The sequence below is a fragment of the Schistocerca cancellata genome, chromosome 1 (assembly GCF_023864275.1).
Source record: "Schistocerca cancellata isolate TAMUIC-IGC-003103 chromosome 1, iqSchCanc2.1, whole genome shotgun sequence".
Classification (NCBI taxonomy): domain Eukaryota; kingdom Metazoa; phylum Arthropoda; class Insecta; order Orthoptera; family Acrididae; genus Schistocerca; species Schistocerca cancellata.
Window position 1 is genome coordinate 252,324,035 of NC_064626.1, and position 17,497 is coordinate 252,341,531.

Sequence of the window (17,497 nt, forward strand, 5' to 3'; positions counted from 1 at the left end):
CGGAACATAAACCACCAGCAGTGTGGTTTGATGTTAGAATAACATGACACATATTCCAAAACTAAGGTGTTTGGTCATAAAAAATAAGCCCATGAGAAAAGGTTTCTATTGACAATAATATTTTACTGCATATCTACTTTACTTATGCCCGCAATCACCATTCACATCTATACACTTTCTGTAATAATGCACCAGCTCCTCTGCTTGAAGTCTTGACACCTGGAAATTGAACCAGCAGGTAATGCCAGTCTTGAGTTAATCATCATTTTGAAATTGTTGTCCACCCAATCACTTTTCAAATGCAAGAACAAGAAATAGTTACTTGGTGCAAGGTCATTACACTATAAAGGATGTTCAAAAAGTTACCAACGAAAAACTTGAAAATCTCCTTGGTTTTGGCAGTGGTGTGAGGCATGCATTGTCGTGAAGGACAAAACAGTTTCCCACGTTGTCAATTTTGGATCACATGTCTCTATGTGGTTAGCATTTCACAGTATACATCAAAGGGTGCCTTTTTCATCCTGAAAAAATGATGGCCATCATTTTTCAATTTGACAATGTGATTGCTTAAATTTTTGTGGTTTGGGTGAACTTGACGGGTGCCATTGCACTGACTGTTGCTGCTGTGTCAATTCTGTGCTGGCATACAATATCCACATCTCGTCACCCGAAACAATGTGGGGGGGTGGGGGAAGAACCACCACCGTCTTGTGTATGAGTATAATGCTCCAGAAACTATTATGCACTATGCATTCCCTGCTCTTTGTGCCGATCACTCAGCATTTTTGGAACTCACCTTGCACACAGTTTGTGATATCCATGCTGTTCAGTGACAGCCCTGTAAACTGAAGTTGGAGCAACATTTTGGAATTCATTAGCCTGACCACTAATTGTCAGTGCCTGATTACGCTGAAGTTTTTGATTCACTTGATCAACAATGTCACTGATCCGACTATTGGGCCTGCCACTCGACTGTTTGCCATGAACATTTGCGCAGCCAATCTGAAATTCTTGATACAATTTTCAGATCTGTTTGTCCCTCATTATTTCAAGTCCATGCATTAGGCACAGCTCATGATGGATTTCAGCACCTGAAGATTCTTTTGCCAGCAGTAATCTAATCATACCACACACTTCATGATTTGCATGCTCAACGATTGTCTTGGCCATTGTGCTGCTCTCACTGACTGGCAAACGTTTATTGAGTTAAACCAACACTGCAGTAGTTTCCTAAAAAGTCACTAGATAGCACTGCATGCATGAAACTTCATTCAAGCCTACCATCAGTTAAATATTGGTCACCAGGCTTTAGTTTTGGAATATGCCTAATACTTATTTTTTTATTATTTAACGTATGGGAATGGAGCAGTAAAGTAATGTTGGACAGGATATGTTAAACAAAAATAAAAGTAACATCAGATGGGCCAAAGAAAGTATAATAAGACCAGTAATGTTTTGAATATACAAAAACAATTTATCGTGTGGAGTCAGCAACCCTGTCAAATTAATCATTGACAATGCTATTATCTACAGGAAAGTATTTTAAGGACATTTAGAAAGATTTGAGTATAATTTCTTTTTCGCATAATGAATGGCAGCTCTAATTAAGTGCAAATAAATCCAAGCCACCATCAAAAAAGAAAAGAAGAAGAAAAAGAACGTAGTACGATTACAGAGGAAATATACCTTTCGTCCTGTCTGTGGTTGTTCACATGTGATGAGTGCTGCTTAGTTTGAAAAAAATAAATGTATTTTACAAGCCAAGAGAAATAAGATATGCTACTTCTTTACACAGAATACAGAAGGAATGCGAAGAGAACAAGTGAGTTGTACACACAAAAGTATCCTGACACATGGTGTTCAAACAATGACAATTCAACAAATGAGCAAAAAATTGTTATTGGAAGAGCACCAGAATATTACACAGAGGGTAAGATGCCCACTGGCAATGAGTGAAATGAACAAAATAGATGTTCTGGCAGCTGCTGCTTATTATCCACACGTTAGCTCCAGAGAAGTTGTGTCTCTGGAGCAAGTCAGCCCATTATTGTTAACATTTTGCACATAAATAGCTTCCATCCATATTATGTGTGACATCAGTGTGACTGCAGGAAACACATGGAATTCTATTGCATTTGTTCTGATGTAACATTAGGACAACAGGTTCTTTCTTTAAAATATTTTCTTAAAGCCATCTTTACAAATTATGGATGAATGTAAGCTGTAAATTACATTACATTACAATAGATGAAGATAAGCTTAGCCAAATGTGACTGTTTAATTTAATGGCATTTCACTCTTCAAAATATGAAAAATTACAACATTTAAAACTTAGGACTTATCTAATTGAAGGTCAGACTGATGACTGTCTTATGTAAAAGGTTGTCTGGTTACACAGAACTGTCAAATCAGACTGAATGGACACACTAACATGATGTGGCTAAGAGGGTCTAGTTAGAATAGTGGGGAAAAGTCTAATTTAAAGCAGATACCAATGACACTGAAAAATGTCTTAAACTTGTATCCATTTAAGATGTTCTCTGTGGTTTAAAAAAAATTTTCAGTTTATTTGACACACAGAACAGTAAGCATAAAGGAGCCTAATACTTTCCAAATTATTTATTTGGTATTTTTCTTTTAGGGAAATAAATATTAAGAAAAATATGACAGAGATTTCTATCTTACTAATCAATAGTAGTAAGTTAAGTTAGTGATATGAAAGTCCATCCTATACCAGAAATGGAGAAAAGCAGAAATACATAGCTCACTTTGTGTCAGTTGAAGAGAATTAGAAGCTGAGAAATTTTTTATTGTAAGCATGATTTGTGCTATACTTCCTCCCGCACTGACAGAATTCTTATGAAAATATAATACAATAACAAAATTTTGGGTGTTAACAATAAATAAGGTAATAATCATTAGCAGAAATGTGTATTTTAAATGGCATAACAGGGATAAGTTGTCTTAAAAAACCATATTCCGTGTTAACTAGTAATGAACATACCTTATTGTTCAAGCAGTCTTGTATATACTTCTTATGTCGCTGGGTACCAAAGTCATTAACTGCTCTCAGGAATGCTGTAAGTTCTCTTGGGTAAATTAAAGCAAGTGAAGCATCATACTGACCGAGTGTTGAAGTTAATGCATTTACCTGAAAACAGTATAAAATTTCATATCAATTAGTGTGCACAACAATGTGCTACAAAAGCTCACACAAATAACATATGATGGCTCAAGACAGCACCTTGTGTTATTCAGTACAGCAAGGGAACAATCAACATCCTAATACAATGAAGCAAAAAGTTGTAAAAATATCAAGATCACAAAATTTCAGTATCCATCTGCAGTAAAATTTATATGAGACAGTAGTATTTACAATTTAAGTAAAGAATAACCATGGCACCTCATTTTTTATTATTTTTTTTTTTTAATTTTTATTTATTTACTTATTTTTTTGTACTTTCAGTTACATAGTTTTCTTGCAAACTTAAATCTCTAAGGGAAATCTGGGCTGAATAGCAACACTATGAAAGGATAGACTGCTACTCCCGACATAGAGGAGACTTGAGTGATGACAGGCACAATGAGAAATGTTGCTAGATACTGTTCAGCTATCAGACTAAGTCCTTCATCAGACATAAACAACAAAACTCACATGCATTAAACAAAAGCACAACTCGCAAACACATGGCCACTGTCATCTCTGGGCATCCCCCCCGCCGGCACAGCCTCTCGATGCTGCACTGCACTCACTATCTTGTTTCTACACAAGTCCGTGCTCCCAGTCCTCACCCCACATCTCCTCTGCAACACCACTACCCACCCCAGCAAAGATTACTGCTCACATCAGATGCAGTCGCAGTGGGATGTTAGTGACCAGAGATAACAGTGGCCCTGTGTGTATTGAGTTGCGCTTGTGTGATGGTGTGACACTTTTGTCGTCTACACCTGATGAAAGACTTAGTCCGACTGCTAAACACACCCTTTATGTTGTCTTTTCATATTGTTGCTAAACTTAAATTTTTAATACTTTGACAGTTTTACCTAAATCATATATGTAGTGAATACAGACTTGTGAATGATAGTAACAGAGACCATTGCCACTTTAAAACATCATAAAGTGACAGAAGTATATTATCTACTCAAAAGTATCCAGACAGCTAGTAATGGACAACAATATAGATTGCGTTCATCCTTTACTTTCATTACAGCTTAAACTCTGCTGGGAACACTTTCATAAGGTAACTGAATGTCTGGGCAGGAATGGCAGCCCATTCTTCCTCAAGAGCGAAAACTAGAGTAGTTCATCCCAAAGGTATTCTAATGTGTTCAGATTGGAACTCTGTGCAGGCCAGTCCATTTCAAGAGTTTATTGTCCACACACCACTGTCTCATAAAGGTTGCTTTATCATTTTTAATTGTCCCTCTACTGTACTCAATACTGTGTTTTCTTAAGCTCAATAAGGGGATCACACCCTAAATATGAAAAACAGCTGCATACCGTAACACCACCATCTCAGCACTTTATTATTGGCACTACACATGATGGCAGATAACATTCTCCAGGCATTTGCTAAACCCAAATCCTCCAATCAGGTTTCCCCAGGGCACAGCATGTTTCATCACTCCAAATTACTCGTTTCCAGTCATCCCCTGTCTACTGGTGTTGCTCTTTACATCCCTTCAAGCTCCACTTAACACTGACTACAGAAATGTGTGGTTTATGAGAAGCTGCTAGACCACTCTTTTTAACTCCCTATGCGTAATCATTGTGCTAGGTGGACTGTTAATAGTACTTTGGAACTTATGACTGATTCCTTCTGCAGGTTTCATGTGATTTTTTCCAATTACCTACCACAATGCTTGACAGTCTTTCTCCCACACATATATTGCAAAATGGCCATGACAGTAAAACCAGAAAAAACTGAGCTCATACAGATGATTACAGATATTTTCCTAGCATACCACTTACTAACTGAACAGAAAGAAGTGACAGGGGTACCCAAAATACCTTCATCACATACCATAAGGTGGCTCATGGAGAGTAAATGCATTGCCACCAAATTTCACTCCACAGGAAATAAAATCTTTCAAGCAATGAATAATGTTTTAGTGTAGCAATGAATAATGTTTTTGTGTAGCTAAATTCCAAATCCATCCCACATTAATAAATTCAATTTTAATAGTACATCTGAGACTTTAGTGGCATGAGAATGACATAGTAATTGTATCAGTAAACATTATTGTCCAAAACCCAGTTCTTATTCCTTCTCTCTTTCTGACACACACGCACGCACGCGCACACACACACACACACACACACAGAGAGAGAGAGAGAGAGAAAAAGAGAGAGAGAGAGTGGGGAGGAGACTATATAAAATATGTCTTACCTTCACATTATTATGAAAATCCTTTGGTGAGATAAGGTTCTTGGCCTGCAGATACCTGATACGCTTCATAGTTAATCTATGTTGTTCGTCAGGACTTGGTGTTAGTGAGGGCTGAAGGAAGAGTGGATCTGACTCCATCACACTCCAAATTTTTGCCTGAAATTATAACAAGCACATTTTAGACTAAAATAGTAAAATAAAATATATGTTAGTGACAAAAATACATGCTCGATTTTCGTAAATACCTGGAAGAAAACGTGAACAACGCTGTCACAAATTAAAATTGACGACCACTAACTTTATTGAGCAGAATTTTCACTGGCTACATTAGAATATATCTGTAGTTTATGCAAAATATGTAATACTAAATACAGGGTGTTACAAAAAGGTACGGCCAAACTTTCAGGAAACATTCCTCACACACAAAGAAAGAAAATATGTTACGTGGACATGTGTCCGGAAACGCTTACTTTCCATGTTAGAGGTCATTTTATTACTTCTCTTCAAATCACATTAATCATGGAATGGAAACACACAGCAACAGAACGTACCAGCACGACTTCAAACACTTTGTTACAGGAAATGTTCAAAATGTCCTCCGTTAGCGAGGATACATGCATCCACCCTCCGTTGCATGGAATCGCTGATGTGCTGATGCAGCCCTGGAGAATGGCGTATTGTATCACAGCCGTCCACAATATGAGCACGAAGAGTCTCTACATTTGGTACCGGGATTGCATAGACAAGAGCTTTCAAATGCCCCCATAAATGAAAGTCAAGAGGGTTGACGTCTGGAGAGCGTGGAGGCCATGGAATTGGTCCGCCTCTACCAATCCATCAGTCACCAAATCTGTTGTTGAGAAGCGTACGACCACTTCGACTGAAATGTGCAGGAGCTCCATCGTGCATGAACCACATGTTGTGTCGTACTTGTAAAGGCACATGTTCTAGCAGCACAGGTAGAGTATCCTGCATGAAATCACAATAATGTGCTCCATTGAGCGTAGGTGGACGAAACTAAAATGAGCTCTAAGATGGAAATTAAGCGTTTCCGGACACATGTCCACATAACATCTTTTCTTTATTTGTGTGTGAGGAATGTTTCCTGAAAGTTTGGTCGTACCTTTTTGTAACACCCTGTATATTATACTCCGAAATATATAATACTAAATTCCATTTATAGAAAATACGCTTCAATGTCATTAGAATCATATTCCAAATGAACTGAAATACACACTTTCTGATTACACCACAGCAGTTACAGGCCTGAGAAACTCCTCCAAAACAGAGAACAGTTACTACAATGCAGAATCAAACATTGGAAAATCCACCATGAAATAACAACCATATAGACCAGGCGCGACCCCCCCCCCCCCCCCCCCCCCCCCCCCCACACACACACGCTGTCCTCTCGGGGCTATTAGGCTCGATGTGGTGAGAAGTGATCTCCGATGTGATAACATGGCAGGGCCATGGGAAGATGCTGTAATGCTGCCTGTGCAAGGGTACAAAGGCATGGTAGGATCAGAATCGGGTATTGTTAGGTGTAGCATTGTGAGTCTGCACTGGGGGGGGGGGGAGTAAGGAGAGAGGAGAAAAGGGGAAAGAACTATGTAGGTACATTCAGGGAATAGAACGTATGTGTGGGACTGGAGTGGGAGAAAGGAATGGGAAAGAGGCAGGTGGGGATAGAGAATAGTGAAGGTTGAGGCCAGGGGGCTATGTGAATGAAAGATAAGTTGCAGGAAGCGTTCCCCTCTGGTGGAATTCCGGAAAGCTTGAGTTAGTAGGAAAATTCCAGATGGTACAGGCTGTGAAGCAGTCAGTGAAGTCAAGCACACCACACTGGATGGCATTCTTAGTAAATGTGGAGCCCAGCTGCCTCTTGGCCACAGTTTCAAATAGGACTTTCATGCAGACAGACAGCTTATAACAAGTAGTAGTCATGGCCACAAAGAATGACACACTATGGTTGCAGTGAAGTTGGCATACATGGCTGCTCTCAGCAGTAGCCCTGCCTTTGATGAGGTAGGAAATGCCTGTGACAGGGCTGGAATAGGATATATGGACAGATATTGCAACTAGGTTTCTAGGGATATGAGCAAGGGGCTGAGAGGAAGGATTGAGTAGGGATGGACAAGGATATTGCATAGTTTTGGAGAGCAGAGGTATACCACCATGGGAGGGAAGGGGAGGATAGTAGGTAGGATATTCCTCATTTTATGGCATGGGCGAGAGGTAGTAGAAACCATGGCAGCGAAAGTGATTCATTTACGCCAGTCTTGAGCAGTTCTGAGACACAAAGGGGTACTTTTCTGTGAGTCAGTGGATATATGGAGTATGGTAGGTTACTGAGGAAACAGAGTGTGGGAGATCTGTTTCTGGACAATGCAGGGAGGCTATTTTTGGCTGTGAAAGCCTCACTGAGACCATCAGTATATTTGGAAAGTGACTGTCACTTCAAATGTGAAGTCAGGACGTATGGAAGGGACTTCTTGGTGTGGAGTAGATGACAGCTGTCAAATTGGAGATATTGTTAATGTTTGGTGAGTTTGACATAGATAGCGTTAATGGTGGAGCCGTCCATAAGGTGGCAGTTGACATAGAAAAAGGTGGCTTGTTGAGATGAGGAGGACCACATCAAGTGCATGGGGAGTGTGCCACAAAGAGCACAGATTCACCACGAGATGGGGAAATTCACAGGTATCTATTGTGCTGAATGATGCCTAACCGCTGTAGTGTGCGAGTGAGGCAGACAAGAACCTACGTCGTAGGGAAAACCCGTAGAAGCTGTTTGTGTCCAGGAGGACATTTATGAAAACTATTTAATTCTGTAGTAATTAAGGGAATGAAGCCACAGTAATTTTAATCTACCATCCTTCATGAATTTTCATGGTGATCCCAATAAAGCTTGAATATTGATCATATGCATATTAGGTTAGGATTTACTGTTAAAAAATCTAGAAAAAGCGTATGATACTGTTCCAAGAAAATTACTTTGGAGAGCACTACATATGGCAAACATAAACCCTTCCTTGATTAAAATAATACAACAGATGTATAAAGATAACATTTGCCAAGTGAAAGTTGGTAATAAACTTTCACAGAAATTTAGAACAAGCAAAGGCCTTTTACAGGGCTGTCCCATGTCACCATCATTATTTAAAATCTATATAGATATTAGCCTTAGAACATGGTCTCATAAATGTAATAGTATGGGATTAGAGATAAGAGATGGAGTTTACCTACATCATTTATTATTTGCTGTTGATCAAGTAGTCATAGCACAAGATGGGGAGGATGCTAACTATATGTGCAATCAACTAGCAGTAGCATACAAAACTTGGGGTTTGAAGATTAATTACCAAAAAACAGAATACTTGACTAACGATTCAGATGAGCTATACATTGAAGGAAAGAAAATCAAAAAGATAAACACTTTCTGTTATTTGGGATCCATTTTAGAAATCGAGGAAAAATCAGAGTCAGAAATCAATAAAAGAATTAGTAGCGGACGGAGGGTCATTGGGATGCTTAACTCAGTCTTATGGAGCAGGAATGTAATGAGCAGAACTAAAAAATTAATATACAAATCCATATTAGAGAGTGTGGTTCTGTATGGAACGGAGACCTGGACAATTAATATGAAGCACGTTAAAAAAATTACAAGCTCTAGAGATGGACTTTTGGAGAAGATCAGCAAGAATCTCCAGGAAAGAAAAGATAAGGAACACCGAAGTAATAAGGAGAATGGAAATAAAAGAAAGAATATATGACATAATGGATAGGAAGAAATTACAGTGGTACGGGCATGTACGACGAATGGAGGAAGCCAGAATACCAAAATTGATACTGGAGTGGGAACTGGAAGGGAGAAGAAGAAGAGGACGACTTGTGACCCACTGGCTCCAAAATGTATAGCACACAATGAGGAGAATGGGCACAGAGGAAGAGGACACGCAAGATCGAAACACCTGGAGAAATATTTTGAGAGTATAGTTTAAGAACGTTTATTGTTTGTATTGTAATTTCCAAGTAAATTATTATGTTGGAGATAAGCCTCTGTAATGAGGAAAAGCTCAAAAATAAATAAAAATTTACTCTTAAAGTGAAAGTAACAAGTTTTATAACAAAGACCTGAATGCTAAAATTGAACTCTCTGGTCGATCTTAATGATCAACATTTCATATAGAAGCATATCATTAAAATGACAAATGTTGTAACTATCAATCCTCTAACTTTATTTGTTTAAACAATCTAGTAAATTTAAATTATCAGTATTTTCAGTTAAGCATCAGATCATCATTTCCTCCACACAAAACACACTGAACGTTGACAGCATGACACCTTATTGAATCATTAGGTAATAGGAAATTTGTTGTAAAGTTTAGTGCATAATAGTTACTTTTGTTCTTTATTTATTTATGAGAAAGCACAGTGGTGCAAGGCTACCAGTCATGACATTGAAAGCTAAGAGAAATTGTATTGGTTTTATGTAAAAGAACTTAATGTTTATTATGTAATGGGTATTATTGTTACTTTATTTAGAATGTGAAAGTGGTCAAGCTTTGATTATTTAAATATGTTAAAATGTAAAATAATGTAGAATAAGCTGTAGCCAATCAGATGGACAGCTTCAGGAAAGGGAACTGCCCAAACCAGTGGAGCGTGGAGGTTCGTCGCGCAGGAAATGCAGCCGGGGATGGGTAAAGGGACAGTGCTGGTGGAGAAGTGAAAGTGGATGGTCAGTCTTTAGGTAGCTAGGAAGTGAAACGATTTAGAAAATTTCGTGTTGTGTGATATCACGAGAGCGGTGAGCAGCCGCATGCCTGGTGTGAACTTTTTGTGTAGTTAACGAGGTTGAGTTTTGGACTTGTAATTCTTGATGAGAATGTGAATGAATGAACTGTATCAAATACACTCCTGGAAATTGAAATAAGAACACCGTGAATTCATTGTCCCAGGAAGGGGAAACTTTATTGACACATTCCTGGGGTCAGATACATCACATGATCACACTGACAGAACCACAGGCACATAGACACAGGCAACAGAGCATGCACAATGTCGGCACTAGTACAGTGTATATCCATCTTTCGCAGCAATGCAGGCTGCTATTCTCCCATGGAGACGATCGTAGAGATGCTGGATGTAGTCCTGTGGAACGGCTTGCCATGCCATTTCCACCTGGCGCCTCAGTTGGACCAGCGTTCGTGCTGGACGTGCAGACCGCGTGAGACGACGCTTCATCCAGTCCCAAACATGCTCAATGGGGGACAGATCCGGAGATCTTGCTGGCCAGGGTAGTTGACTTACACCTTCTAGAGCACGTTGGGTGGCACGGGATACATGCGGACGTGCATTGTCCTGTTGGAACAGCAAGTTCCCTTTCCGGTCTAGGAATGGTAGAACGATGGGTTCGATGACGGTTTGGATGTACCGTGCACTATTCAGTGTCCCCTCGACGATCACCAGTGGTGTACGGCCAGTGTAGGAGATCGCTCCCCACACCATGATGCCGGGTGTTGGCCCTGTGTGCCTCGGTCGTATGCAGTCCTGATTGTAGCGCTCACCTGCACGGCGCCAAACACGCATACGACCATTATTGGCACCAAGGCAGAAGCGACTCTCATCGCTGAAGACGACACGTCTCCATTCGTCCCTCCATTCACGCCTGTCGCGACCCCACTGGAGGAGGGCTGCACGATGTTGGGGCGTGAGCAGAAGACGGCCTAACGGTGTGCGGGACCGTAGCCCAGCTTCATGGAGACGGTTGCGAATGGTCCTTGCCGATACCCCAGGAGCAACAGTGTCCCTAATTTGCTGGGAAGTGGCGGTGCGGTCCCCTACGGCACTGCGTAGGATCCTACGGTCTTGGCGTGCATCCGTGCGTCGCTGCGGTCCGGTCCCAGGTCGACGGGCACGTGCACCTTCCGCCGACCACTGGCGACAACATCGATGTACTGTGGAGACCTCACGCCCCACGTGTTGAGCAATTCGGCGGTACGTCCACCCGGCCTCCCGCATGCCCACTATACGCCCTCGCTCAAAGTCCGTCAACTGCACATACGGTTCACGTCCACGCTGTCGCGGCATGCTACCAGTGTTAAAGACTGCGGTGGAGCTCCGTATGCCACGGCAAACTGGCTGACACTGACGGCGGCGGTGCACAAATGCTGCGCAGCTAGCGCCATTTGACGGCCAACACCGCGGTTCCCGGTGTGTCCGCTGTGCCGTGCGTGTGATCATTGCTTGTACAGCCCTCTCGCAGTGTCCAGAACAAGTATGGTGGGTCTGACACACCGGTGTCAATGTGTTCTTTTTTCCATTTCCAGGAGTGTAGATATGTGGTTGAGTGTAATAGTAATTCTAAAAAAGACCACTTTCGCTATTAGTTTGCTTTCTGAATAAACATTATTCTAACCAGATCACAACAGTGTGGCCTACATCATTTATAGGTCATTAATTTATCTCCCGATAGTATTATTACTGTTGTAATATGTTATATTAATGTTGTGTGTTTCATATAATTTTGCAAATTTGTCATCAGCCAGATAATTTAACCAAAGGGTCACAAATGTATAATTTAGGGCGTGTAATGTGACACGAGCAGTTCAACCCCTACACGAAGTTGAGCCAAGCCATTTCGACAAAGAGGAACCGCATGTGAGCCCAAACATCTTTGGGATGTTAGCTCGCAGTAGGAAGGCAGAGAGGAATGTGTGGAAGATGACCTCACCCTCAGTCAAGATTACAAAGATGTCATCAATGAATCTGAACCAGATAAGGGATTTGCGATTCTGGGTGACTAGAAAGGATTCCTCTAGATGTCTCACAAAAAGGTTGGCGTGGAACATGCTGTTATAGAACACCACCCTTCCCATTGTCCAACTGACTCCAAATCTACAACCACTTTCATGGTCACCTGCACTCTCATTCACAATTAGTTCTGTTTTGAAGGCATCATCTACAAACAAATCCATAGTACAGCTAAGAGCACCAACATTGTGCCATACTATGATAACCTATTCACAGGCCATCTACAGAAATCCCTCCTAACCATGCAGAAAACCAAACTCCTCATTCGGTTCAGACTTATGGATGACACCTTCATGATATGGAGCGAGGGTGAGATCACCCTACAGATATTCCTCAACTAAGAACAAACCTTTGGAAAATGCAGACTCAGGCAGGACTTCTTGTGTCATTGTTTCCAACTTCACTGTAATGAAAGATTACAGGCTGTCGCCAAGAAATCTTTAACCCTTACGCCAGTTAAGTTGATTTGGGACCCAACATAAAAAAACATTGTGAATATTCACTATAGTCCATTTGATGTGAATTAGGGAAGAGGAACACACCACACCCTGGCTGCAGAAAAAAAGAGGCGCCTAGTTAATGAAGCTCATGGAAACTCTCCAGGCATTAGGTCATACATCGCTAACAGCTAAGATGATGTCTCCTAGGCATGGCCATCTATCTGGACAGACTGAAAAAGAATATAAATCCATGGACCAGTTAAAACATAAATAATATAATTGTTCTTTTGAACACTCATCATTACAGGTGCAGATAATATGTTAAAATACAGCTAACAGTTCACAAAATCAGAAGCTCCTTATTTAATAATATTCCACAATATAGAGTGTACAATAAAATTTAAAAAGAGTTGTTATGTGTATTTTACTCTGTCTTAGTTTGCCAAAAGTGAAAATATTAATAACACGCAAAATCACAGATTAAGAGAGGAGACCACTAGAAAGCTCATCCACAATACTTGTCTGAACTCCAGACTTAGTGACATTCTCAGTTTTTAGCAGGTTTATCAGTTTGTTCCCTACTCACATTAACTCAATAGAAGCCACAAAAAGAAAGATCATATAAAGAATCATTTAGGGTCGGTAATCTTGATACACATATTTTTAAAGAAATATGAAAAGCATAATGGCAGATGACCTTAACAGTTCATTATCATAAAGAAAGTAAATACTGAAACATAATTTACCTTCAGTTTAAGAATTTCTTCATTATCCAGGGAAAATCTCAGTTTGTCCCAGTCAAAACTGGCTTTCTTTCGGTACTCATTGAGAGGTCCCGAGACGCTGAATGGCTTCTTATCAGACATCTTGATGCCGTTCTGTCAAAACAAACATAATATTCAATCAGTAATGCAGAGATGACATAAAAAGGAGAAAGAGATTATTTAATACTGAATTACTCATTAAATGTTGGATTTCGGTATAAAATGTGTAATTTTACATCTGTGTTGCTGCGAACTTTCATTTGCTAAATTTCATTGTTAATTTCCCATTATTTTACTCACTTCAGATGAACATAACCAAAAACAAACAATTAAATATTGATCGAAAAGACAGTTCACCAAGTACTTTGAAGGTAAGGTTTTATGTAGCAAACAGAAACATAAAAAGAAGAAGTGAATACAGCTGACCTATCGTACTTTTGTTCTACTTTAAAAGAAGAAATATTGGAGTTTAATGTCCCACCTAAAACAAAATAATTACAGATTGTGTTCGAAATTACAACAGCAGCAAACTGTTTCTAAACTTTCCTGTGCTCCTTGGGAGAGTGAAATTTCAATAACTGCTCAACGATCAGTTCTTAACAGTAATTGATGGCCTGTCTTCTTGATCATTACTTCTATTAAAGCTAAACCTTTTTTACATAATGAAAAATAATGTTATACATAGATTTTATTAGGCTAATGAACTGCATGAGATCACTGAAAGCCAAAATAACCTTCCCACATTGTCATTATTTAAATCTGACAGTCTTGCCAAATTGAAAATGTAATCAGTAACAGTCAAAGACAATTTCATACTTGGAGTGTCAGTTTCAAATTCAACTGGTGTGCCATGGTAGACCTGAAATGGTTATGCAGAACAGCACTTTTACAACCTGTCACAAACAATACTTTTCACTTTACAAATATAATAGACTGATATGCCCATACACTAAAAGGGATTCCAGAAAAGAACTAATTATATACTACTGTATGTGCTATCAATAATCTACAAGGACTGGACAAAAACAGGGAACCATCATGAGAAATGCAAGCTTAAACATAAATGATGATGCTAGCCAAGCCTGCAGCTGGTTCTGTTGTATTTGACCATGAATGGCACTTGTATGATGTCCACAATATGTTGCAAGTATCAGTAATGATCAGAACAGAGTTCTGTGTGGTGTGAGGGAATTAGGTTGGAGCTAAGTGAATTTGAACCTGGGCAATTTGTTGGTGTTCATATGGTGGGTGCTTCTGTAACCAAAGTAGCTGAAGTGTTTGGTGTTTCAAGAGGCATCATATTGAAGATTTATACTGCAGACATGTAAAGTGGAAAAACATCATTCACTAAGTTACAATGTGGACAAAAGAGTGTGCTGAGTGAATGTGACACACGCTCACTGAAGACTGTGACTAAAAACAAGAGGACGACAGCAGCAAAAGTCATTGGAGAGCTCAATGTCTTATGTGTGAACCCTCACAGTGCCGCAACAAGAAGGGAGCTCCATAATCTGGGAATTGCAGGATGAGCTGGAATTCAAAACAACTCATCAATGAATCAAATGTCTCTCATAGGAAAATGTGGCACTGAAGCCATAAAACATGGACTGTGGAGCAATGGAAGAAAGGCAAATGTTGGATAAGTCTTGTTTTAAACTGTTTTCAACTTCTGGCTGACTTTAGATCTGGCATAGGTCATCCCAAGCCTACAACATAGACTGCTTGTTGCCAAGATTGAAACATGGTGGTGGTTCAGTGACAGTTTTGGCTGCCATATTATGGTATCCATGGGCTCCATGGTTACTCTGCAAGGGTGCATTAGTGTCAGGATTATGTGACCGTTTTCACAGAGCAGGTCCATCCCATGGCACAATACTTCAATATTTGTTCTTCAACAGTTATGCTATGTTCCAAGACAATAGGCCCTCCCGTGCACATAGCTGGACTGTTTTTGTAAGCACAGAGATGAACTGTCACATTCCCCCTGGCCAGCACGGTCAGCAGATCTCAATATAATTGTGCCTTTATAGTCTGCTTTGGAGAGAAGGCTGTGCGATTGCTATACATGTCTATCATTGTTACCTGAACTTGCCACTATTTTGCAAAGAATGATATACGATTCCCTCAAAGACCATAATGGAGTTGTATTTATTCAATCTGAGATGACTGGAAGCTGTTTTGAATACCAACCATCTTTCTACACCCCATTAGGCAAATCACATTTAAATGCCTGGCAGAGGGTTCATCGAACCACCTTCACAATTCTCTATTATTCCAATCTCTTATAGCGCACGGAAAGAATGAACACCTATATCTTTCCCTACGAGCTTTGATTTCCCGTATTTTATCATGATGATCATTCCTCCCTATGTAGGTCGGTGTCAACAAAATATTTTCGCATTTGGAGGAGAAAGCTGGTGATTGGAATTTCGTGAGAAGATTCCGTCGCAATGAAAAACACCTTTCTTTTAATGATTTCCAGCCCAAATATTGTATCATTTCTGTGACACTCTCTCCCATATTTCGCAGTAATACAAAATGTGCTGCCTTTCTCTGAACTTTTTCGATGTACTCCGTCAGTCCTATTTGGTAAGGATCCCACACCACGCAGCAGTATTCTAAAAGAGGACGGACAAGCATAGTGTAGGCAGTCTCCTTAGTAGGTCTGTTAAATTTTCTAAGTGACCTGCCAATAAAACACAGTCTTTGGTTAGCCTTCCCCACAACATTTTCTGTGTTCCTTCCAATTTAAGTTGTTCATAATTGTAATACCTAGGTATTTAGTTGAATTTACAGCTTTTAAATTAGACTGATTTATCATGTAACCGAAGTTTAATGAGTTCCTTTTAGCACTCATGCGGATGACCTCACACTTTTGTTATTTAGGGTCAACTGCCACTTTTCGCACCATTTTGATATTTCTTCTAAATAGTTTTGGAGTTTGTTTTGATCTTCTGATGACTTTATTACTCAATAAACGATAGCATTACCTGCAAACAACCGTAGATGCCTGCTCAGATTGTCTCCCAAATCTTTTATATGGATAAGGAACAGCAAAGGGCCTATAACACAACCTTGGGGAACACCAGAAATCACTTCTGTTTTACTCAATGAACTGTGACCTCTCTGACAAGAAATCACAAATCCAGTCACATAACAGATGATATTCCATAAGCATGCAATTTCACTATGAGCCACTTGTGTGGTACAGTGCCAAAAGCCTTCTGGAAATCCAGAATCAATCTGAAATCCCTTGTCAGTAGCACGAAACAATTCATGTGAGTAAAGAGCTTTTGCGTTAATCATCTATCAATTGCTCATAATGTATCCGACTGAAAACTCTGTGCCTTTCTTGCCATCAAATTTTCAAATTTCACTGTTTGATTTGTTTTGTTAGGCTGAAGAAGGAAGAGGTATCAATGGTTCTTTAAAACAAAGCTTTAAAAGAAAGAAAGAGAGAGACCATCATGTTTTGTTTTTATTTCTTCTGTCTGCAAGCAAATCCACCAAAAGTGTTCACCAGTATATAAGGAAATTTGTGTAAATGCACAGAAAAGGTAAAGAGATAGTGTGGCAATAATCCAGGACAATACAGATTATGGATGTTCATTTGCATCCTGTAGTTAACATGACACTGAACAAATCTATGTAACAATTCTGATAATTCAGTGCATGTCCATGAAGCTACATAAAATGGGTCATGGTTCTGTACATGGAATTATCAGCAACAAGCTTCATCCTCATTACTGTACATGAACCATGTGAGTGCCAAAATTAGTTCTGGAAACTTAAATGTGATTATTCATAATTTGATTAGTTTCGCACAATATCTGTGCAACTGGATCCCAAAAGAGTCACTGACTAGAATAACAGAGACATGATCACTTGCCAATACTGTTTACTGGGCCCATTTTCTGATGTAGGTGAAGCTGTTTCTGTAAAGAATACTCACTAGGTATGAATTTCACTCATTTCAGTTCTCTTATTTCATTAATCCCATCATGGTGGAGCTCCTTTGAGGATGTGGGATGAGTCACATTATACTATAAATTATTCTCAGCCTTCTTGTTGCATCAGATCTGAG

The 17,497-nt window shown here is 39.7% G+C and overlaps 1 protein-coding gene across 10 annotated transcripts in view; it reads right to left on the reverse strand.

Annotated features, from left to right (window-relative positions):
- LOC126170411 (peroxisomal acyl-coenzyme A oxidase 3-like) overlaps positions 1–17,497 on the reverse strand; it is a 97,555-nt gene that overhangs the window by 72,494 nt on the left and 7,564 nt on the right. For all 10 annotated transcript variants that reach the window (XM_049920725.1, XM_049920724.1, XM_049920729.1 and 7 more), the window contains 3 exons: positions 13,396–13,527; positions 5,391–5,546; positions 3,005–3,151 (listed from right to left, as the gene is read on the reverse strand). In XM_049920725.1, the coding sequence (XP_049776682.1) occupies positions 3,005–3,151; positions 5,391–5,546; positions 13,396–13,527 (435 nt within the window). The remainder of the gene's footprint in view (positions 1–3,004; positions 3,152–5,390; positions 5,547–13,395; positions 13,528–17,497) is intronic.